This window comes from Convolutriloba macropyga, chromosome 6 (assembly GCF_964194025.1).
Source record: "Convolutriloba macropyga chromosome 6, txConMacr16.3, whole genome shotgun sequence".
Lineage (NCBI taxonomy): Eukaryota > Metazoa > Xenacoelomorpha > Acoela > Convolutidae > Convolutriloba > Convolutriloba macropyga.
In genome coordinates this window covers 15487463-15511258 of record NC_134473.1, presented here as the reverse complement: position 1 = coordinate 15511258, position 23796 = coordinate 15487463, and the positions used below count along the sequence as shown (strand labels likewise).

Genomic DNA, 23796 nt, shown 5'->3' with positions numbered 1-23796 from the left:
CTTCAAAAAGAAATTCAAAATTTCATTCAAAATTACGAAAACTCAGAATCGAAGCCAAAAAAAACGTGAGCAATTCCTTGAAAACGATATTTTTTGTTCATTGGGCTTCATTTGACTGTAAAGGAGGTTTGTCATTAATAGAACGTCGATATAAAAAGTGACTTGTCTCTAGGTGACTTAAAAAAGCAAAAAAGAGAAAAGTTTTATTAAAAAAAGGGCTCTCAAATAGAGTTCGAATTTTTTTGATAGTGATCTTCTCTAAGAGACCAGAACTAGTCTTTTTTATCGACTTTAGTCTATTAGGAACACAAAATTGGACCATTTTTCGGCGTGAAATTTAATTTTGAAATACTATTTTTATATAAAAAAAGTTTTAATTTGGAGAAAAATTGCACTAAAGTGAACAAATATCACGTGTTCACACAAAACTTCAATCCTCGATAACTCCTCGAAAAAAACGAAATTCAAAAAAATCTTTTTAATTTTGAATTCTACGCTGGACCAGCTTTTTAATGATACCACTCACATTTCTCTACGACGAATATATCGATCGGCCAAAATTCACGGAGCAAAAAAAACCCATCTGAGTATATAGTTCCTCCCCCCACAAGTGGGGTCGGAACAATAAACACTACAAAGATAACATTGCAAACATTCCTGCAAAAACCTGATAAATGAGAGAAATCTTTCCTATGATAGATTTTTGTTTCTCACTCCAGGAACCCCTTCAAATGTTCTGTAGTAAATTAAGTCGCTTTCGAATAGCTTCTTTGGCCTATTTTTGTCTTCGTTTTCGAGTACGTCAAGACTTTAGATTCATAGCGATTATTCAGAACCAAGGCCTAAAATCATTTTGTCCTTATCTCGAGAGCAATTGTTCTCGTTTGCCTGAATTATTCTTGCTACGTCAACAACATTGGTACGACATATATTTCAGCAAAAATCACTTGAAGGTTGCTATACAATCAATAAGCTAATTAAATAAAAACATACCAAAAAAATAACTTATCACTGAGTTAATTTGAAATCATGAACAAAAATTTATTAGCCGACACACCCAGCGAACACTTCATCAGGTCTGTCACTATTAAAACCACGCTCCGTACTTGAGAACCACAAAATAGAAAATCGATCCAAACGATCTGAAATGTTTTTAGGAAGCATAGGTAGATTTGTATGAAGAGAAATATACAAAGAATAAATAATGTATACAATGGCGGCACATTTCTTTGTCCACGTGAATAATTCAAACGGATTATTAAAGGCACAATTTTACCGCAGCATCTCAGCCATCAAAAATAGGACTTAAGCAAAAAGAAACCAAACAAAAGAAGCTTTTATCCTCGGCTCAGTTCAATTTGGCTAGCTATATTTTGGTTAATGTGACGAATTCCTCATGATTTCTTACAGCTTTTGATTATTTGCTACACGTCTACTCTCTGCACAATTTTCTGAGGTAAAATCATGGACAGGAAACAAATCGCTCCCTAGTGTTGTAAAATATTTTGCTAGATAAAACGCGAAAGGCTTGAAACACAAATTTAAACATTTCGTCACATTCAGTACAGCAATGAGAAAAAGTCACTAAAAAAGGTTCTTTTTAATCGTAACATCCCTGAATATAGCTACTTATTACCTTTTTCCCTTTCAGCATAATTTTCCTGATTTTTGTCAGGGTCTTACTTACAAATTTCAACTATATCTCTTACAAAGGATAGAGATATTTCCAATTCTGCCTACGGACGCGCAGAATTTGTGCACCAATTTAACTGAGAACTTATTTTTCCTTAGTCTCGCCAAGGTAATTAACGATAAAATATTCAACTTAAGTCCAGCGTTCCTGTATTCTTTTTTTTACTTTTGACGTAACGAAAATTACGACAGTCATTTTACACACGTATTCGAAATTCAACTGCATTAAGAGAAATTAATTTAGTTTGAAAAGACATTAACTGTAAACGATACTTAAAGATACCGGCAGATTGACGAAAAATGGTCACCTTTGATTTCCATTATCTCAATTGGGACAGAAAACAATAGAATATTTTACCAAAAAAGAGAAAAGTCTGCGCTCATCCGGCTAGATTTCTTAGTTAGGCAATTTATGCGTTTATCCTGTTTCCGTTTTTCATTGCGTTTTTCGATACTGACCCTGTTCCATAAGATTGCTTCGCTGAGCAACTGCTGTGTAAAAAAACTTTTTTGAGCAGAATGAAGAAAGCAGCGAAGAAGGAAATTCGTCAAGAGAAGTCAGAAAGACGTCACGCAAAATAATGAAGAACGAAAGTAAATATAGAAACAAAAACTTTATTTTTAGCAGTTTAATTAAGGCAATTTAATTGCTGACACAAAAATATAAAAACCATTATAAGCTTGCAAAAATTTCAAATTTTGACTTCAAGAAAAAGTATAATCGATTAGGAAAATTTTGACAAATTTCTATTTTTGTCTCAATTTTCATATGGAAAACTGCGTTGTACGAAAGAATTATGTTCAATTCGAAATAAAACTCGCCTACGAGCATAAAGCTTGGAGTCAGTTTCCCATAAATGCTCCCTTCAATTACCAAAACGTTTCAAAACAACCTGAATATTATTACTTTCGTGTAAAATAATTTTCAGACTTCATCAAAATTTTAAAACTGAAATTTAAAAAAATATATATCTTAAAAACCGCACATGAACAAAAATTCTCTCGCTTAGCGGAAAATTCTTTACACCTGCATTTCTCACTCTGGTTAAAATGAAGGTACGAAAAACAATAACTCTCCCTTTTGTCTACTCCTCGAGTTTGTTAGACGAAACAAACGACTTCTCTGAAATTCACACCCTGAAATTATTTTTTTTTAAAAATAAAAAGGTAAATTTAATTAAAATTTATTTATTTTTTAAAAAGGTAAATTTAATTAAAATTTCACATATCGCCAGAAAGCGTCTTCAGTTCTGATGTATCTCCAACGGCTTTATAGCAAAGGAATTATTTAGAGATTAGCTTTTTAAATTTTTTGAAGTTTTTCCAAGTTCTGGATTTGTTTTGAGAGTAGCTCCTAAACCAAACTGGCGGGGAAACATTTAGGTGACAACAGCATATTGTACAAGGCTACAAGTGATCGCTGTTCGAATCTTTCTATATCCAGCTGTGAAAGAAAGAGAAGCGGACCCAGTATTGTGTGCATTTGGGTACACCCCTATTGAAACCTACGTGGAACATAGGTTGACATGTATGAATTATTGACATGTACTTCTTGTTATCAAATTCCTAAAAGAAATGAAAACGCTACTCGCGTTTTGATCATCACCTATAAGCTTTAATTTGTGATAGAGATTGTTTTTTTAACCAATATCATAAAAAACGCACGTATTCGAGTACCGACTTCAGAAACTTAATTGAAATTCACCAATTAGCATGATTTCCGACGTATTCCAAAAATTTGATCACTAGAAATTTTCAAATGGTTAAAAAAATATGGCGAATGGTTCGAAAGTGCTCATGCTGTGCTAGGTTTGGTTAGGTGGATCTCTATTCGTCTCCTCTTTTTAACATGTTAAAAATCAGTAACATTACATTTCAACTGTGTTTCTTAGTACGCTATCAAAAAGAGTAGTTTTGACCACAGCAGTCAAATTTTTTTTAAAACAAGTAAATTGAAAATATAACCCAGGGGTTAAATATTACAAGTTTAAAACAAAATTAGTACAATGTTAAAAATCAAAATTAGTGGTTCCGTTTTCTTAAAGTAAAAATAACTTTTGAAGCCACCAACGTTCCTTTCCAACGGTACAAGTTTGAATTGTTGGAGCAGATGCTGTTTTAACATGCGTTTAAACTTTGAGCGTGATCTGATAGTCCGGACTTCACGCGGAAGTTTATTCCATTTTTGGATGCTTCTTTTTTGTAATGATCGACTGCTCGACCTTAAGAGAATTAGCTGTTCAGTTCTGTTGTTTTTCTTACTAAGACATTACCACTTAGAAAAAAACTCTCAGTGCCGTCTGTTTTCAATAATGAAATATCATTCCTAACTTTTGAAACACTCATCTGGCTTATTAAAAGTTCTGCAGGCAAAATGTCAGATTTTACTGTAGATCTCTCAAACTTTTTTCTCATATAACGAACTTTAATTCCCCAAATGATTTGTCGATTAATTCGCTGCATTGCAGAGAAATTCAAGTTCTGAAAAAATAGAGCACTGAATGTCAAATGAGAAAGGACTAGGGATTTGAATAGCATCAATCGTGCTTTCAGAGGTAACTGATAACGTAAAAGGTATATGGATCTAATCGCTGTGGCCATATTTGATAGGACTTTGTTGAGTTGTACATGAAAATTTAATTTAGAATCAATTATTATACCCAAGTATCTGCAGTGACTTTGTGGTTTAATTTCTTGTCCCCGAAAAACTATTGGATCGAAATTTTCATGTTCCTTCGAGACGCAAAGAAGTTCAGTTTTACCGGTATTCATGGTTAATTTGTTTTGCTTTAGATAATTATCTGTTTTCTCCAGTATTGCAGAAACACATTTTTCCAGTTCACTGACATTGTTTCTGCTAAAATGGAAACTTGTGTCATCAGCAAATTGAATTATGTCGAAGTTTCCTTGTACCTTTTCTCGAAAATCATTAATATAGAGAAAAACTAGTGGCCCTAAAACCGTTCCCTGTGGAACACCATGATTTGTTTCCAACCATTCTGAGTAAACATCAATTATCTTAACACACTGCTGTCTGTTTTTAAGAAATGAAGCAAATAATTCAACTGCACTTTCTGAAAAACCGTAAGCTTCAATTTTTTGAGAAAAATTTCGTGCGATATTGAATTAAATGCTTTAGCTAGGTCAATAAAAACAGCAACTGAAATTTTTAAGTTATCATAGTTTTCTTGTAATGCTTCGATTAAGTGTAAAACAGCATCTGTAGAAGACTTATGTTTTTGAAATCCAAACTGTGTACCGTTCAAAATTTTTTCTTTTTGAATAAATTCGTTAACCTGATTGAGAAGTATACGCTCAAAGAGTTTTGCAACCATTGGAATAATTGAGATAGGCCTATAGTTCTCGCAAATTTTTACGTCCCCTTTTTTTGTAGACCGGACTAATGAAAGCAATTTTTAAATTTTCCGGGAAAATATTTTGACTAATGCATGTGTTAAAAACAAATTGCAAATGTGTTCCGATTGGAAGCTTTGCTGCCTTGATTGCCCCAGCATTAAAAACTCCTGGACTCGTAGACTTATTGTTTTCGAGTGAATCGATGGTATCATATAGTTCCTTTAGTGTAACTGTTCTGAAGCAAAACTTTTTCCTAACTTCTAGGCGAGAAATATTTGGAGCGCTCACATATTGTCCATTGTATAAGCCTAGTTTTTGAAAACTTCTATTGAGACAATTTGCAATATCAAGTTCATTTTCTACTTCTGTTTCACCATCGACTAGTTTGTCTATAACGAGACACTCTCTTTCTTTGCCAATTCTTTTTTTGATGAAACTCCATTGTTCTTTACTTGTTGGTAGTTCTTTGAAAAATTGTTTGCAAAACTCGTTTTGGGCTGTTTTTAAACGCCTATTAACTAAATTTCTCTGATATTTGAAAATGGTATGCGCTTGCTCCGATCGGTTCTTTTTCCAGATATTAAAAAGTCTATGTTTTTTGGTGATTTCTTCTCTCAGCTCTTTTGTCAGCCAAGGTTTTTCAGCAATTTTTCTTTCTGATTTAAAGCTATTTATAAGTGGGGCGTGGAACTCTAGAGTAGTACTGAAAACGTTTATGAAAGCATTGTACATGCTATTTCCATCTTCACATTGATATAAGTTACTCCAGTCCTGATTTGAAAGATCAAGACTAAATTTATTTGCATCGAACTTTCTTTTGTTTCTACTGATAAAACTTTGCTTTGTATGGCCTATGATTTTCGAACTGCATAGAATCCTAAAAACTTGATCTAATAATCAGGTTGTAGAACACACAAGAGTTTCTCACAGGCATAATTTTAACTGTTACTGACATAGTAAGGTTTCTTCTCCAAGCTTTGAGAATTGATCAGAAAAAATTTGACGTCTTTCTTTAATTGATCGCTTTGTTTTTGTTTGTTTAATTTCACCAGAGTTGCTTCGAATTTGCCTTTATATAATCAGAACAAAATTCAAATCACGAAATTTATCTGATTTGATATTCAAACAAACAGAATAACGCGTGGAGTACGCTATTCATTTTTTCAATATTTCTTGTATCACTGAAAGGACACAAGTGTATTAATAAATATTTTGTGAAATTGGAGATAAACCCAATCGTTAAAAGCAGAAGTTCTCGTTATTCTTACAAAAACAAAAATGTCCTCAAAGATGCCTCGTTTACTGATCATCATACATTCATCGATATAGAACTAAGCAGTAGTATGACTAATTGAGCGTTGGACGATATCACCAGAACGAATCGCAGCAATGGAATTTCAATTATTATTTTGTCGATTTGTATGCTTAGAAGTGAGGGCAGCATAAAAACCCAACTTTTGATGAAAACTTAACACTATGTAAAGTACGCAACATACATTTTTTTCATAATTTTTATAGTCACTGAAAGGACAGAGGTGTATACTTTTTGCAGAAAAAAACATAATGACCAAAAATCAATTAAAAAGAAGTGTTAACATAACTTAAAATTTAGTTCCCGAGAACGTGAAAACATGAGAAGCGAGAACGTTTGAGAGAAATGGTTATAGTTAATCGTGAAAACAATATTTCCGAACAGACATCCATTAACAACAGTATCAGCTAATTCGATCATCTCAGCCTCAAACATCTCAGCTTACGGGCGCAAACTTACTGGCGCAACATTGAAAAAAACCTTTCTGTAGCTGAGCTGCGTTTCCAACGATACTTAAAAAGTAGTATTCGAAAAAAAAAATCGTGTTTAAGAACATGCATAGTTTTAGTTAGTTCGATTTAAAAAAGGCTGCGAAAAACGTGGGTTTTCCTATGTCAGTTCACCAAATGCATTTCTACCATCTTGAAGAGTTACGGTAAATAGTTTACACCATTAATGAGTTTTGAGCTTTTTTGCATAGAAATTTCAAACCAGGCAGTAAAAATTTTGTCTCAAAGCAATTTGTAACGATTCACAACTAAAAATTGAGATCAAAATCAATTATTTGATTAAGCGGCTGAGCATATGTGCTAAAATTTCTCGACAATTTTGCCTTTGGAAAAATTGTGTGGCCTATGATTTTCCAAAGTTGCGCTGATCTATGTTCTAACACACGCTTCTGCTGATAATTAGAATTAAAATATGCATTAAAATATCTGTATAAAATATGAATTAAAATATGAAAAGTGAAAATATCTGTACTTTTATCAAACCATTTTTAATGACACACTTAGCAAGATATAAACTTAAGGTAAACAAGGAGGCGCGGTAATGTGCGTTTGCACATTATCTTCCGACCCCGCTCAACCACATTTTTGACTTAATTGTCTACCAAATGAGAAGATCATATATAAGAAAAAATCTTACATTGTTTCAAAATAATTGTGGTATCCATTTGAAAAGTTGCTTTAAACTCAAACCAATAAAACGTACCAGGCTGATTGCCGGAAAATAGCCGCCGTTGATTCATAACTCTATTAGGATTGAAAGGAAAGAAAATATCAACAAAAATTAATTTTTGTACAAAAACATTTTAAGTGCGATTTATTTTGATGTCATTTCGTAATTGAACATAATCCTGTCTCTCAGTGAGAGGCTACAGGGTGGTCCAGTATAATAACCAATAAGCATTATAGATAGTAACTAAAACTTATGGGAACAAATTTCAAGTACCGGACATCTAAAAATGAGCTTTATGTGTTTATCCCGTTTCTATTTCTGACTTTGATTTTTTTATACTGACTCTCTTCATTTTGAATTGCTCTGCTGAGCAGCTGCTGTTTAAAAAGGACTTCGAGCAGAATGACAGAAGAGTAAAACTAGCCTAGAGAAGTCAAAAAGATTTCACGCAAAATGTCGAAAAAGCGGCAAAATGGGTAAAGCGAAAAAAAATTCGACCAAGTAAAAAAAATAGGAGCGCTATAATAGCCGGCTGAGAAGATGAGGGCGGCTATTAAAATAAATAAGCGGCGACACCTGCCATTAAGGAGACAAAGAGACAACACACATTAAAATCAAACAGACACCAGAGGTGGTAATTACGACTAAAATTATATGTCTAACTATTTGTAAAATCTCAGTACAAATTAAAAACGGCATCAGATAAAAACTTAACAAAACTGACTTGCATTTCAACAAAAAATGGTACTTCGCTTTATTGAGAATCGTTAACAAAAAGACAAAAACAAAAAGGTTAAAAGTTCAAAAATACGATTATATTTTTCCAAAACAATTAACTTCGAAGTCATGAAAACCATAAATTATCGACTGAAATCAATGAACGGCTTCATTTATTACTACAAATGAAGCAATTGACAGCAGTTTTTATCCAGAGTGTAAAATACAATATTGAAAATAACAACTCCACCTTTTTTCAACTCCATTGATGTAATATGTGACTTGTCATTGATGTGATAAGACAGCAAAAAAGAACCCCAAAAATTGGGGGGTCATGAATTGTTGTATTATCAAAACAAGAAAAACTTAATTGAACGTTAACACAACCTTGAAGAATACATTGCAATTTGCACTAAAGAGGATTCGATGAATTTGTTTGCTAAAAATATGCCACAGGGTGACAGAATTTAGATTAAAAAAGCCAAAGATCAAAAATCAGTAATCTTTTTAACGCAAAAATTTTTAAATTCAAAAGTCATGACAACCACAAGCTTTCAACGCAAAATATTAAGAACCTGGAATTTTTAATGATTATCATACCAAAACCCGAAAACAGTGTCGAAGCCCAATAAACCATAATTTTGGGTTATTGGGAGTATGTTCATTGGCCTCATTCATGTGAGTATGTTCATTGGCCTCAATTAGCATGAAAATTTGACTGATCAACGGCAAAGTATGAATTTAAAATCATTCTGGTCTGTAATTAAATTAAAAAAACAGCAAGCTCCTGAAAAAAATATGACAGCGCCTAATTAAAATCAGTATAACCTTTGATTTTTAAAAATCTACATTGAAAATAAAAAAATCGAGTTTAGTCTTGTTAAGAATGCTAGTATAAAAAACCAATAATTGTTCCAAAAATCGCCGAAACATCCAATTTGGAATAACAGAATTAGAAACAAACGTTTTTTTTTCAATAGTTTTGATAATTATCGAGTTATGTTAGCAAAAAATTAGGTATCAACTGAAAACATAACATGCTTCCTTAGACAGCTCCAAAGATAGCGCATAGGCAGAACTCAAGAATTCATTAAATAATTTGCTAAAATACATTGTTGGAGCCAGAAAAACGATGAGCTTCATTCAGAAAACGGAATCATCGTTTTTCATTAGGCCTCATTTGAGCGTAAATTGGACTTCTCGTTAATTAAATCTCTAAATGGAAACAGACTTGTCTGTGATTGGTCGACAAAAGTAGAAAAAAAAATTTAAAAAGGACAGCAGATTTTATCCGAAAATTTTTCAGAGCAGAAATCAACGATAAGACTAAAACGAATTTAAAATAGGCTCAGTATGAATTTAAAAACATTCTGGTCTGTAAATAAATTTAAAAAAAACAGCAAGCGCATAAAAAATAGGACAGCGCCTAATTAAAATCAGTATAACCTTTGATTTTTAAAAATCTACATTAAAAAAATTCGAAACCAGTCTTGTGAAGAATGCTGGTATAAAAAACCAATAATTGTTTCAAAAATCACCGAAACGTCTAATTTGGAAATACAGGATTGGAAAAAAAAACGTTTTTTTTTCAATAGTTTTGATAATTATCGAGTCAAGTTAGCAAAAAAATTAGGTATCAACTGAAAACATAAGATGCTTCCTTAGACAGCTCCAAAGATAGCGCATTAGACCTTTGATTCATTAGACTTTGGAATGAGACTACCAAAAAGAACCACAAATGCTGCAGGCAAACCTCAAGAATTCATTAAAAAATTTGCTAAAATACATTGTTGGAGCCAGAAAAACGATGAGCTTTATTCAGAAAACGGAATCGTTGTTCATTAGCCCTCATTTGAAATTGGACTACTTGTATTTAAATGGAAACAGACTTGTCTGTGATTGGTAAAAAAAAATGCAAAAAAATAATTTAAAAAGGACAGCAGATTTTATTCGAAAATTTTTCAGAGACGAAATCAACGATAAGACTAAAACGAGACACGATTGTTCCAAATAATTGTGCAAGAGATTGTTTAACGAAAAATTATTAATATATCAAAAATGCCTTTTTGATAAATCTCGATTTAAATTATCGAAAGCCCGCCATATAGTTAGTTCCACAACAGTTTACTGGAAACCTGAGTTAACAAAATGGCATTCATGTGAGTTATAAAGGTTATGTGAGTAGTTTTGATGTCTGCACGACCGGTCAAATTGGACAAAGTACGCTGAAGAAGCAAATTTGGTGTCAATTTTTATGGAAAAACGAAAAAACGGAATTTTCAGAAAATTTAGCCAAGTGAGTTGGGTAAAAAAAATAGCAACATTGTTCTGTCTTAACACCTGAAGCCAATGATTATATCTTTAACAGGGGCAAAATTCATCAAAAATAACAAAAAATTTGAACAAACCTCCGTAGCTCCTCGGAAAAAACCAAAGTCAGAAACATCTTTTTTATTTGATACTGTACAATTGACAAAGTTTTTAATGATACCACTCAGATCTCAACTATGTTGATACAACGAAAGACCGATATTAAAACAAAAACATCTGTGTGCTACACGACACGCAACAAAATCAGCATAAATCAACTTATACGTAAACATTTACAAATTCATTAATCAGCTGTGCAATGGAATTAGGACAAATCAAAAACAATGAGAAAAATCGTTGCAAAGCTCTTTTATTTCAAACTCTAACCAGACAAAAACGACTTGAGCCGTTCAATTCGAAGGTCTGATTTCCGTTGAAAAAAAAACATTGTTTTTCGTTAACGAAACCGACTATTGACATTCTAGGTTTTTTGGGTTCTTTTTAATGTTCTTTTTAAACATTTTGCTAATTCTATTCAAAGAAAAAAATCAATGAGCAAAATAGTTTTACATTTTTCTCAATAAAATTTAAATATTTATGAAAATTACTATTTAAAATAAGTCTGCATACAAATTACACTGAACGACAAAAATTACACCAGTCATAAGATTAGAAAAAATGTTGCTAAAAGAAAATGTTTTTGTTAACAACACCATTAATGGGCATGGATTCGCTTTTTGAAGTTTAATAATTAAAGCAATTGTATTGCGACAGTGAGAGATGTCACATTCTTAACCCTTTTTCGTTCTGCATTTTAGAAAGTGAGGATCATTACCTGCGTTCTCCATACACAATTTTTTCGTTCAGATCAAGAGCATGCTTCTCTAATAAGATTTCACATATTTTATTGCCTTATTAGCCGATGAGACCTCACCGGTCAATCTTCCTTCAAGATCATGGTGAAATATCCAGAATCAAACAATTTTCTCAAAACATATTTCTCAAAACAAAAAAGAAAAGCATCATTTTTTAAAGTGCGAACTAAAAGAGTAAAACAATACAATCAACAAACTCTGAGCTCTTTGTTCTATATTTTGCCAAAGCACTTTGTTTTTGTAACCTGCTTCAAACAGTCTCATACTGTTTCAATTGTAATTAAATCTACACTATACTCTGACCTTACCAGGGCCTTGCTCTCCTCTTCATTGAAATTGTTGACAATTTTTGATTTAGACAGAAGTGCATTATCCTGTTATAAAAGAAGCTTGCAAGAAAGTTATTTTTCTTAATAATTTTTCAAAATTTCCCAGTAAACTACAACATAAGTGATTTCACGTTCAAGTTCAAATTTGTCGCTTTTTGACAAGAAATTTTGTTCCATTTCTTTTAAGAAACCGCACAATTTCATCGCTGGAAGCGCCTTGAATCTAATGCTTTTACGGCCACGGTTTTATGCCTTTTAAAAAGTTTTAACCATCTTTCCTGTATAAGCAAAGAGAATGAAATCTTGTAAAAAGCTCAAAATTTCACGCCTCAGTGCAAATCATACTTACAGAGCAAAAATAACGCTTAAAGAGCACAAATTGCAGATTTTTGGTATTATTGATACAATAGAGTACTTTAGAGGATCATATTAAGTCAGCCTAAGTATATAGGCAGCCTAAGCGAATTCGGAGCAAATCTCAGCGTACAAAACGTTTTATATTTTATTTTGGCGGTTTTACAGAATAAACACTTTTGACTTACGAAATCTGTAAACTTCACATCTCATTATTATTCGAAAAGACATTAGTTATTCAAGTGTACGATTGATCTAGTTACCTTATACCAATCAACTCGGACTTCGAAAGTGATCAAAGCAGTCAAATTCTTCGTTAAAAATGTGTTATTTATTTTTAAGCATTAACGAAAAGCGGTCATTGTAATTTCTTCCGTAATTCTTGCGTTTTTCATGTGAGTTTTTAAACACCGAACAAAAATGCGAAAACAATGGATTAATATTACAATAGCAATTTGCATGATAGCTATCACACTTTCAACAATGATTCGTTATTACTTCCTTAATCTTCATTATAAAAATAATACAGAACTCATTCTGACCACAAAAAAGTTACAGAATACCATTGGACATCAATCGCTCCTGAAACAAATTCTCAATACATCAATTGCTTCAAATTCAGCCAAAATTGTTCAAAGCAGCAACCGGTTGGAGACGTTACAATGGAAAGATTTCAACCTAGACGCAAAGTTTGCTCTGGTAAACTGTGGGACAAATCTGAACATGACAAAGTGGGTTCCAGAGGGAGTGACTGCCAAGATATGTCTATTCCCAGAACATAGGGATAGGGTTAGTGCAACCATACACATGATTGGGGTATTTAAGACAACTAAGGAGCCTCTTGATCAGCTGCAACAATGTTTGAATATTCGCAAACTCAATTACTAAACAAAAAGGAATTATTAAAGACAAAGTAAGCCAGCATATTTTACTCAAAAGAACGGAAAATTCGGATCTATTCTATTTTGCCCCCCCCCCCCCTAGTTTAGTGAGCTTTTTATCTTTTACGCCCCCCAGGCGCATATGCTATTTTTTTTAATAAAATAACGTGCTATATAACAACATATAATTTGTAACTGGGGGGCGTAAAAAACACTGGGAGAAAACACACGCAGATGTGAGAAGGACCAAGTACGTGCCGTATCATTCTGCAAAGAAGATAAGATTAATCATTTGATTGAGTTTTCGAAGAACATATTTGTAAACCTTCGGAAAATCGGAATGACTGAGGTTCAGAACCAAGGGGCCTTGATTAAGGATGTAGCCGAGTGACCTCAAAATAGGAGAAGGTACCTCAGGATGAAAAGTGACCGACTAACGTCGGACGAATTTCTCTCGAACGACGGTTGGCGAGGTGTTGGCTTCGTCAATAGCTGCAGTTTAGCGGGGCTAGCCTTAGCTTGATGGAAGGGGGCGTGAGGTGAGCCTGAGGTGGGAGGGGGGGGGGGGCACAACTCACGTGTTGACGGGAGAGGGCATAGTTGCGGGGTTCATAAATGTTAGAATAAAAAAATCACAACGTAAAAAAACAATGTAAACTTAACTGAGGGCAGAAATTGAAAAGCTGTCAAATTTCGTCAAGTAAATACTTTTTAAAACACTCACGTGCACATTTTAAAATGCCGAAAGTCTGCAGTGCCAGAAGTTAAAATGCCCGAAGTTGCTACTTAGCCAGAAGTTGATTCCGCTGAATTTCGTCATTTTAAAACGTGCGCGTTTCATGTCTCGATAAACACCAGAAGTTATCAGTGACTTCAAGCAGAGTCACGTAACCATTACTTAAAAAATGACTGTAGTCTATCTTTCAGTTTGTGAGCAAGAGCATAAGGAAATGGGGCAACTGGGAGTCAAATATACAAGAATATCTGTTCAGATATGTCTTCCCAAAATACCCAAGGGCAGCCTTCGTCGACATTGGAGGCCACCTTGGTACATTCAGGCGAGTCCTATCTCCTCGAATTAGAGTAGAAGTCATTTTGAAATAAAGGAAAGTCATTTTTGAGAGTGAAGTGAGCTCAAAAATACTTGCTCAATTAAGTGTAAAAAGGACCTCATAAGCGCTATTCAATCGGAATTGCATGAATGAATAAACAGAAAACAGATTTGAAGTGATCGAGAATTCATATGATTGTAACAAAAATATTGACGAAGAAACAAAAAAACATAGCCGGAAGAATTCCAGAAGCAACAGGAAGCGCCGGAACTTCAACAACAAAAGTGTAACTTCAGCCTAAACAAAAAGCTTTTGTCCTAACATTTATACCTCACCACATCAGATGGAACAAGTTGACATTAAAATACGACATCATTCAGAATCCATGAAAAAAAACGTCCATAGGCTCAAAAAACGCGCCATAAGGGTGTAACAGCAACTTAGATAAAATAAGATTTCCCCTCTGGTTGGAGATCTAACAGACAAAAAGGCATAAAAGTATTCAAAGCATTTGCAAAAAATTGATGTATTATGACAAAGCAAATCTAAAAATATCCAAAACCAAAAATCGTTTATTACAGAAATCAGCCCCAAGAATATTCAAAAAGAAATATCAGTAATAGCAATTCCAGCAAACTTTCCGTGCTGAGAATTCTCAGTGGAATCCAGAAAAATTTATCAAAAAATCTAAAAAAAGCCAAACATCTTTAATTTTGTCTAAAAAAAAGAGATGAGAACTAAGTTTCAGAATCATTACAAAAAAACACTGCTTCAAAGTTAAAAATCAAATTTAAAAAATGGAAAACAATAAAACTTCATTATTTAGAATTCATGGCTTTAACAAATTACATAGCCATCCTCGTGTCTAATATTTTAGAAAAATAAAATATCGTTAAAACTGCAATCATGAAAATTTTTTTACTCAATTGCAAACGAAAAAATTCAAATAATGATAACACAAAATTACAACCCCTAAAGGTGCAAAGGGAGACTTTCTTCGGTATTAAAAACCAATAGCAAAAATTAGATAAAAATCGCCATAATTGGATTAGTATGCGTTAAAATAAAAATACCTCACGTTAAAAAGAGCTGTTTAATGCATTAATTACCAATGTGACGTTGCCACATACCCTACAAATGAAACGCATTATTAAGTTTTCAAAAACTTCGTGGTATCAATTTCAGGAGGTTACAAGTTAATGCAGTATCGATCAGAAATTATTTCAACAAAATATCAAAGTACTAGCAAAAAAAATAATTCAGCGAGAATTTTACTCACTTTTGCTTTTAGGGCATAAACGCGCTTCACGAAATAGTTCTTCCGATTAAAAATTCGAATACTTTCTTCATGTCGTTAAAAAACCAAGAGAAATCCAATAATAGCCCCAGCTATCGCTCTTCAGCTAGCTTAATAAAACATTCCCCCCCCCCCCAAATTAACTGTGATTGAGAACTTCGTTTTATTAGCGACGAGTAGAACCAAATCTTTGCAACTCAATTGAAACTTATTCTAAATGAAAACGAAACAAGGAAGTTGGGTAATATGCATTGGCCCAAAATGTTCCGACTCCGCTCATCCACATTCTTGACTTAACTTACTATCAAATGAGATAGCAATATTTCAAAAAAAACTTATCGTTCATCAACGCACTAATGAAAACAAATCAATCGACCTTAGAGCGCCGATGAAAGTTGTTGTTAATAAGAACACTAAAAACGACCATCATAAAAAATAACAAACACTAATTACGGCCAAAACTCGATGTCTATATTTTAAAAAATAAAAAGAACTCGCATCAGATAAAACCTAAACAAACCAACTAACCTATAATTCATTGAAAGAGATATGGGACCTGTCCTCAAGAAAACTCCTTGACAGGTCGACAAAAAGGAAAAAGGAGCGAAGTTTAAAAATATGTTTTTATTTTTGAAAAAAAGTTAATTTCAAATGATTAAGATCATTAGATATTAACTGCAATCAGTACTGTTGATTTAAACCTCTAACGGAACCAATGGAGACCTTTCCTTAACCAGTGTACGTCATAAGACTACAAAAAGAAGGAAAATACCGGTAAAATTAAAAAGTTCGATTAATTTTTGAGCAAAAATGGCAGTGAAGAAAAAAGCTGTTAAAACCATAAATTTGTCACTAAGTGCATTATTAATATTCAATTTTGCAATTTTTGAAGCTAATAGGACCTACGATTATTATTATGAATTAAAAAGAAAACATCAATCCTATAAAATACACAAATATAGAAAAATCAAACAATTTAAGAATTCTCGTAGTAACAAAGCCGACAAACAAACGCCTCAAACTAAAATCGCTCCAACGACTAAACTAAAGCTCTGTGGAAACAACACCACAGTGTTGAAGGCGCTAAAATTATAAGCTATTATCTGCCGGAACTGTAAATCATTACCTGCTTTCTCGTCTGAACATCAACGGGTCTTTCTTATAAAAGGACTACGTAGAAAGACAAAAATATGAACAGCATCGAAAACTCGAAATTTCTCGTGAAATTAAATAGTCGAAGTCATCAGTCAAAACAAAAAAACCAAAGAAGACATTAATGATTGAATCAACAAAAGTAATTGAGACTTCTTATTATTGAGGTTGAGTTACACGACAAGAATGAGAGCAATAAGGAGACAATTGAAAAAATCTTTCAATTTTTTAAAAGAGCATTTTTGGAAGTCCTTACATCAATTAGTTATAACCTAAATATTTAAATAAGTTCCATTATACGTCTTGGGGAAGCAATTGAGACAGGCAAAAACAAAAAAAATCCGCTTAACTCTGCAAGAGAACTTTGGCTCAGCCCATAAAAGCAAAATCTATTCAACTAAAAGAATTAAGATATTAAGTTGCGCAAATTTCAACGCATTGCTTTCTTCAAACTATACTTTCCTTCAATTAGACCTCTCAATCATATGATAATTTGACAAGGAAACAAAATGAAACTATAAAATGCGAAATTATGCTCAAAAATCAAAAATGTTTTTGAAAACTCGTAGTATCAAAACCAAGAAACCAGTAGTTAAACATAAAACCATTTAAAACAATAATTTATAACTCAGAGGAAGTTGGTTTCAACCTGTCTTTACTGAGACCACGCCAAAAGTTGAGAGAATTAAGATAAAATAGTGGCAATTTTCAAGTATTCACCTATGTTCTCTTAAAACAAATATAATCAAAGTCATAAGAGACATTAGGTAACAACTGAAAGCATTGTCTAGGTTCTTTTGTACCTCATAAATAGGCCAATTGGACTTTTAATTGCGGAGACTAAATCATTGGAATACAAATAGTATAACAAATGCAAGAAAAACACAAGAAAATTATAGAAATTTAGCCCAGATTTGAAATTCTTGTAAGTAATTAACATCAAAGACTATAAATGCGAAAAATTTCTAAACAAAGGCAGCGCCCCCGAAAACATTTTTATTGTAGGGATCAAAGTGAGATCAAGCTCAGCCCTGATATTGCTGTGCGTGTACGAAAACACCTAATTGTTGAAATGCTTGCAAAAAAGATCAATGTTTTAAGTAAATTTTTCAGTATATCAAAAACAAACAATGTGTTTTGTATAACTTTTTGCGAAAGACTGGCAAAATTATAATTGCAGAAGGCTTAGCCAGTGGGAGTACAACTGGCTCTTTTTTCAGCTTGCGACGAATATGTATGCTGTTTTTAGGTGTCTACTTCCAGCAAACTTAAAGAATTAATTTAGCCAAATTTTACATTAATTCTAGCCAAACAACTGGGATCGAACAATTCAGCAACCCTCCGTTATCTTTAAAGATAAAACCAATAACACTACCGTTAATAATTACATTAACATTACCGTTTAATTATATTGATAATAACATTTACCGTTAACATACTTTAACAAAATTGACGGAAATTGGGACAAAAATTGCGGAAAATTTGAATGCAAGCATCTTAATTCAGCCAAATGCTCACAAAACTTTTAAGTTTCGATAACTCTCTGTAAAAAAACTAATTTCATAAAAATCTTTTTAATTCCATATTCTACGCTTGACGGGCTTTCTGATGATACCACTTACAGCTCTCTCAGGATGATTATATATGATCGGCCAAGACTGACTGAACAAACTGAACAAAAACCCATTTGAGAATATAGTTACCCCCCCACTAAAGTAGTGGAACAATAAGTAGATTTCCGGCTCTGAACTGTGTCACTTTTTAGCATATCAGCCGCCAAACTTGGGCGGAATGTGTTTACGTTTGAGCCCATTAGCGACACAGTGAAATTCCTCACAGCCTCAGTATCTCTCAATTCTCTCCAGGATAGAATGCGAGTGTACCCCGTGGCACTGATGGAAAAACAGTACGAATGTGTCGATTTCATTCCCAATTTGACCAACATGGGCGGCACTCAAGTTCATCACAAGAATAAGTGCACAAAAAATGTAAGAGAAGATAGCTCAACGTTTGTCACCTCCATTATCACGCAATTGAAAATTCAAACAAATGAGCAAAATTCTGTTTATGATTTATGCACTGTTATTTCGCATCTTTCTCGAAACTTCAAGATTCTCACTAACTTTATTTATTGTTGGTTTCTTTTGGATTGTTGTTTCTGACTGAAATAATTCCTTAACCAAGTTTAGTTTGATCAGGCAAAAAATAACACAACGGATGATCAAGTGGAAAAATATAAGATCTATCCAAATCTGCTATTCAGTCTGCGCTTTAATCCGATTGGTAATACTATTTGACGCAGTTATGTAAAGACATGCTTGTATTTTTGCCATTTTATTTTAGTTTGAAATATTGGGCAGCCTTCTCGCCATTTACTTAAACAAATTCGATAACTTTGTTCTTAAAAAAACGCTCAGTGAGCAGTCTATGATCTGCTGACCGCTTCGAGTAGCTTATCATTAGAAACGAAACATTTCTTAACAGAACAGTTCAATTTGTACCTTGTTTACTGATTTGAACAAAAATTTCAAAAGCTCTTACAATTCAAGTTTTTTTAACTGATAATTTATAATAAACATCTCAGAGATAAATGCTCGGATGTATTCGTCTTATTTTCTAAAAGGAATGGTTTTCATTGTTTCTATTTGTTAAACGGAGATGAGACATCTAACTAAAACTGCGGCAGCCACTGCCAAGACACACATCGAAACTTTCTCCAGCAGTAGTAAAATGGAACAATTGATGGGAGCAATGACTGAATTTTGCTACTAAACCACATAGCCTGAACAAATTGTGTTTAACATAATCAATCAGGGTCTTGGAACAAACAATTTGAGTCTATAAATCAATTAAATTTTTGCATTTCGCTTCTGTGTACAGTTGAGAAAAAAACTAGATCAACAGCGTTTTAAGGAATCAATGACGTTCCACTAGCTTGCAATTTTTTATTTTGTACATAAAAATAATTTATTTCGAGAAGAAACAATGTACTTGCAAGGATATCAAAGTCTTCAGAAGCTTGTATAAAGACCCTCGACTGAGAAGATTTAAGTTTTGATTCACTTCTGTTACGGTAATCGAATATTGATTAGTCTATTTTTCACCAAAAGGAGCAAAAACGATCATCGATAGCGCATTTGTAACTGTACCAAAAATTATATAAGAACGATTTGGCGGTATCAAAATTTAGTCTTAAGAAATTGTTTATTATGCCTCTATCTATATTTACAATCTTAATAGTTAGTCGCCTCACCCTGTTACGTTTCAACTTTGTATTTTCTTTGATTATTTTGCTTAATTTTAACTGGATTCTTCTTTTATCTGATTGCAATAACCTAACCTCTTCTTCGTTAAAAATTTCCGCATAGAATTGTTTTGTTCCGCCTATTTCTCTATTTATTGCTTTTTTATAAGAACTTCACAAAGTTCGTATATGTGGAGTTCCTTCAGACTCCATAGTTTATGTTTAACTCTTAAATTGTCGACTAAATCGATTCTTGCAAATAAAGATAGTTCTCCAAATGGATCTTTGGTATTCTTCAATTTTCACGATCTTTCTTTTACTTGCTGTTCCATAGTGAAATACACCGTACTGGTTGAATGTAGGTAATGTAGATTCAAGTCAACCAATGACGGTCAAAAACTTAAGAAAAATATCTTATTGTACTCACAATTGGTATTATAGCTTTTGTAATTCGTTTTATGTGCGCTTCTAACTCTAGGCTCTGATGACTTATCAAACCTAGGTACTTGGAACTATGACTCGTTTCCATTTCTTGTCCATTACCCACAAACCTGTTGCCAGAATGGCAAGGAAACTCAACTATGTGTGTTTTTGGCGTGTTAATCGTAAGTTTATGTTCTTCAAACCAGTTGATATTTTCTTTCAAATTTTTATTTGCATATAAAATATCAGTATCAGGTTTGTAGTTCAGCAGTACTGATGTTTCGTCTGCGAGTATTGTAATTTGATTCTCTGAAAATTCTTCTGGAAGATCATTTATTAATATACAAGAGTAAGTATGGGACCAACCACATCATCTTGGGGAATCCCCGTATCTATCTTTTGTAAGTTAGAATTTTTGGCTGCAGCGATGACAAATTTTTTTCTGTTGGACAAATAGTCTAGCAACTTTGCTAACCCTTGTCCTCTTAAACCGTAATCTACAAACTTTTGTAGAAGCAATTTGTGATCAACAGTGTCGAATGCTCTCTTCAAATCAAAGAACGTTCAGAAACTTTTCATTTTATTGCTGTTAGTAGTACTGGTTTATTCAATAATATCTGTAATTGCTTCTACAGTATTTCATTTTTCTCGCAAACCAAATTGGAGTTAAACCATTAAAATTTTCTATTTATTTTCTTGTTTTCAAAATTCGTTCATAAATTTTGCTGATTACAGGGAGCAGATATATGACGATGATTGCTGCAATTTAGTTTGTTTCCTGACTTGAATAATGGGATTACCATAGCTATTTTTAAAACATTCGAGCATTTTGTTTCCCAAATGACCCTATTAATCAGAAAAGACAGAACGCCACTGATTTCAGAATTGACCAATTTCAAAAAACTTATTGCTTATACCCATAAAGTCTTCAGACCCACTGTTCTTAAGGCTATTAACACATCTAGCAATAGCAAGGCGTTCCCAAGAGTTTTGGTTTTTTCGAAAAAAGAAATCTTTTTAAAACCTCATCTTTTTCGCTGACGCATTTTTGATGTTATTTGTAATCCAACCATTGTTTACTTACATTTTTTACTTAGATTAGGTTTTCATTTTTCGGAACAAAAAACGTTGACAATGCAAAATCGTCATTGATATCCCAATTTTAGAGATCTTCAGTTCCTCTTCAGCATCCGGAATATTAAAGGACATCCAATTTTTAAGTTGATTTAAGTGAGCTTGGTTTTAATTTTTTCCAGTCCCCCATAAAATCTTTTCACGTGGGATATTTTCGACTTTAAAATATTTCTGTTTTACCTAGAACGCTGAAATGGTCCGTTATATCGATTTGGTCAACGTCACAGTAAAGTGTAAAGTTGGCGAAGCACAAATCTATTAGAGAAGTAGAAATTCTTCATTGTCTTGTGGGTTTATGATTTTTCAGAGAAAAATCATAGCTCTCCATAAATTCTACTAACCATGAAGCCGTGAACGATCTGTTTAACAGATAAATGTTGAAGTCCCCGCAGACAACATGGTGTTTAGTTTTAGGTCTCGGTATATTGTCTAGATTTAAGTTCATGGTTTCTATTAAAAAAATCTTTGTTTGTATTTGTTTGGTGGTTTGTACACAATTGTGAATGCAGACTGAGGTGTAGTTTTAAGTACAAAAGTGGTGGGCAATTGTGTAGCATTGCTGATTTCACAACGTAATACTTAAAATTCAAGATTCTTTTTCAGGTAGATTCCAACACCACTTCGTTTTTTTTCCGATCGCATAAAAATAACCAAAATAGTTTTCTAATTGAATCAATTTTGCATTGTTAAATTCGGTTGTCCATGTTTCAGTTAAAACTACTACCAAAGGGTCTTTTTTGCAGACCAATTGAGTTATTTCGTCGAAATGTTTGTTCAGTGATCTTATATTCTACAGTAGAAAGAAAGTACGCATTTTTCCATCTATTTTACCTCATCGCACGCTAAAACATTGCAGTAGTGAGGAGGCAAGAAAGATGCTGTTCTCATTCAAGAAGTCATTTAAAAAGAAAAAAAACTTCGTGTTGTACTCATTTAAAAAGTCATGAAACATCGCGGAAGTCGCAAAATTTTGACCGAACAGTAGATTAAATTTTATCACAGGTTGGTGTTCCACGGAAGTCGCAGAAAAAACCTGTTTCCTTAGGTTCGATTGCATCACCGCGGAAGTCGCAGAAACAAAATTGTACTTCTGTGATTATTCTCAAAAGCATTCTCATAAAGTATTTCCGCGGAAGTCCCAGAAATACATTCTATCTCTTAAAGATATCTTGTTGTCGCTGTTGTTGTTCCGCGGAAGTGACAGAACAAAACATTGACAAAATAAAATTAAAAGCAAGTACGAAATATTTAAGCAAGTAGCAAACGATATTGGAAACAAAATATCCAATATCTGCCAAATTTTTCATCTTCTGCGAGCAATTTCTTCGACATTCATCTGTTAATTCTTGTCTTATTGACGTTCTCAGTTTCACTAAAAAGCTAAACGGTATTCCGCTAACTGGGTTTTTGCTTTTTAGTCCTCACCAGTGGCAGTGTTAGATGATCTCTTGCCTATTTTCAACCAACTAAACATATCAGAAGCCATCCTCAAAATGGACTGTGAGGCCTCAGAACCACGTGTGATACTCGGCGGAATTAACTTCTTCACATCAATTCACGTACCAATCATAGCCATGGAGTTTTCAGCCATCAAAGAGAAAATCCAACTTCAAAATCAAGAGTGGACTGATATCATCACAAACTTTTTTCATACAATGAAAAATCTCAATTATGTTGCTACGCCAATCGGTGGTAATTTAACAAAAAATTTTACAAAAACGGATTATATTAAATGGCCTCATGATATCACTTGGGTAAAGATTTCAAAATTATAATACTTTCACGTAGCTAGCTTCTATTCACTGATCAATGATACACGATGGAATATAATTTGATTTTAAGAAAGTTCTGTTCGAGAAACGAGCAAAAGCAGCGGCATTCTATGAGAGTCAAGTTAGTTCTCTATTTCACTAACGGTAAACTCGCATGATACATGCTGGCTACTAAGAGTTGGAATTGAGAGGTATGAGGTAGATCTATAGCGAAATTTGAAAGATTCTCATTGACATTTTAAACAAAAAAGGAGGCCCGGTGATGCGCGTGCGTATATAATGTTCCGACCACATCGCATCACATATTTGCAAGAAAAACCGAAGCTGGTCTTTCGAAGCAAACTCTAATTCTTAGTTTATAAATTGAGCAGATCTTTAGTAGTAGTGAAAACCATTTATTAACTTTTTAGCCGGGAAGCAATAGCAAGGCTATTATTGCTCTCCATGTGATTTTAAAACGTAAAGGGGCGAGGTGATGTCTCTGTTTTAAATCATTACTTCATTTTTTTAAATTTAAACTTTCTAACGTCAACGAGAAGTCAAACTGGAAAGTCAATTTCAGACCGCTGGAGAAGTAAAGGCAACGAAAAGGGGAGTGATTGCAAATCGTGAAAATTTTTTAATTGCTCTCAAACGAAGTTTGTAGCAATTATATTAGTCCTGTGGTCTTTTTTTTATGCGATTTTTCGCTTGACCAATTTTTCGTCTGACGCTTT

At 33.3% G+C, this 23796-nt stretch overlaps 1 protein-coding gene and 1 pseudogene across 2 annotated transcripts; one reads left to right on the top strand and one right to left on the bottom strand.

The window, feature by feature from the left end:
* LOC142340819 (uncharacterized) overlaps window positions 1-23796 on the bottom strand; it is a 49413-nt pseudogene that overhangs the window by 17115 nt on the left and 8502 nt on the right.
* Window positions 1442-23144, top strand: LOC142340817 (uncharacterized). Of its 2 annotated transcripts, none has more exons than XM_075391550.1 (5): window positions 1442-1456; window positions 12294-12914; window positions 13934-14064; window positions 18273-18495; window positions 22727-23144. In XM_075391550.1, exons 2-5 carry the CDS (start codon window positions 12546-12548, stop codon window positions 23081-23083), a joined length of 1080 nt encoding a protein of 359 aa, XP_075247665.1. In that variant the 5' UTR covers window positions 1442-1456; window positions 12294-12545; the 3' UTR covers window positions 23084-23144. The 2 variants fall into 2 exon arrangements, with proteins under 2 accessions (XP_075247665.1, XP_075247664.1); XM_075391549.1 differs by lacking the exon at window positions 1442-1456 and adding an exon at window positions 1506-1801.

What these genes read in the sequence shown, in the direction of transcription:
- LOC142340817 (XM_075391550.1), top strand. Translation starts at nt 12,546, where the DNA reads ATGCGAAAACAATGGATTAATATTACAATAGCAATTTGCATGATAGCT. An exon ending in GGCCACCTTGGTACATTCAG is followed by an intron (nt 14,065 to 18,272) that starts GCGAGTCCTATC and finishes GTCACTTTTTAG; the next exon opens with CATATCAGCCGCCAAACTTG. An exon ending in AGAATAAGTGCACAAAAAAT is followed by an intron (nt 18,496 to 22,726) that starts GTAAGAGAAGAT and finishes TTTGCTTTTTAG; the next exon opens with TCCTCACCAGTGGCAGTGTT.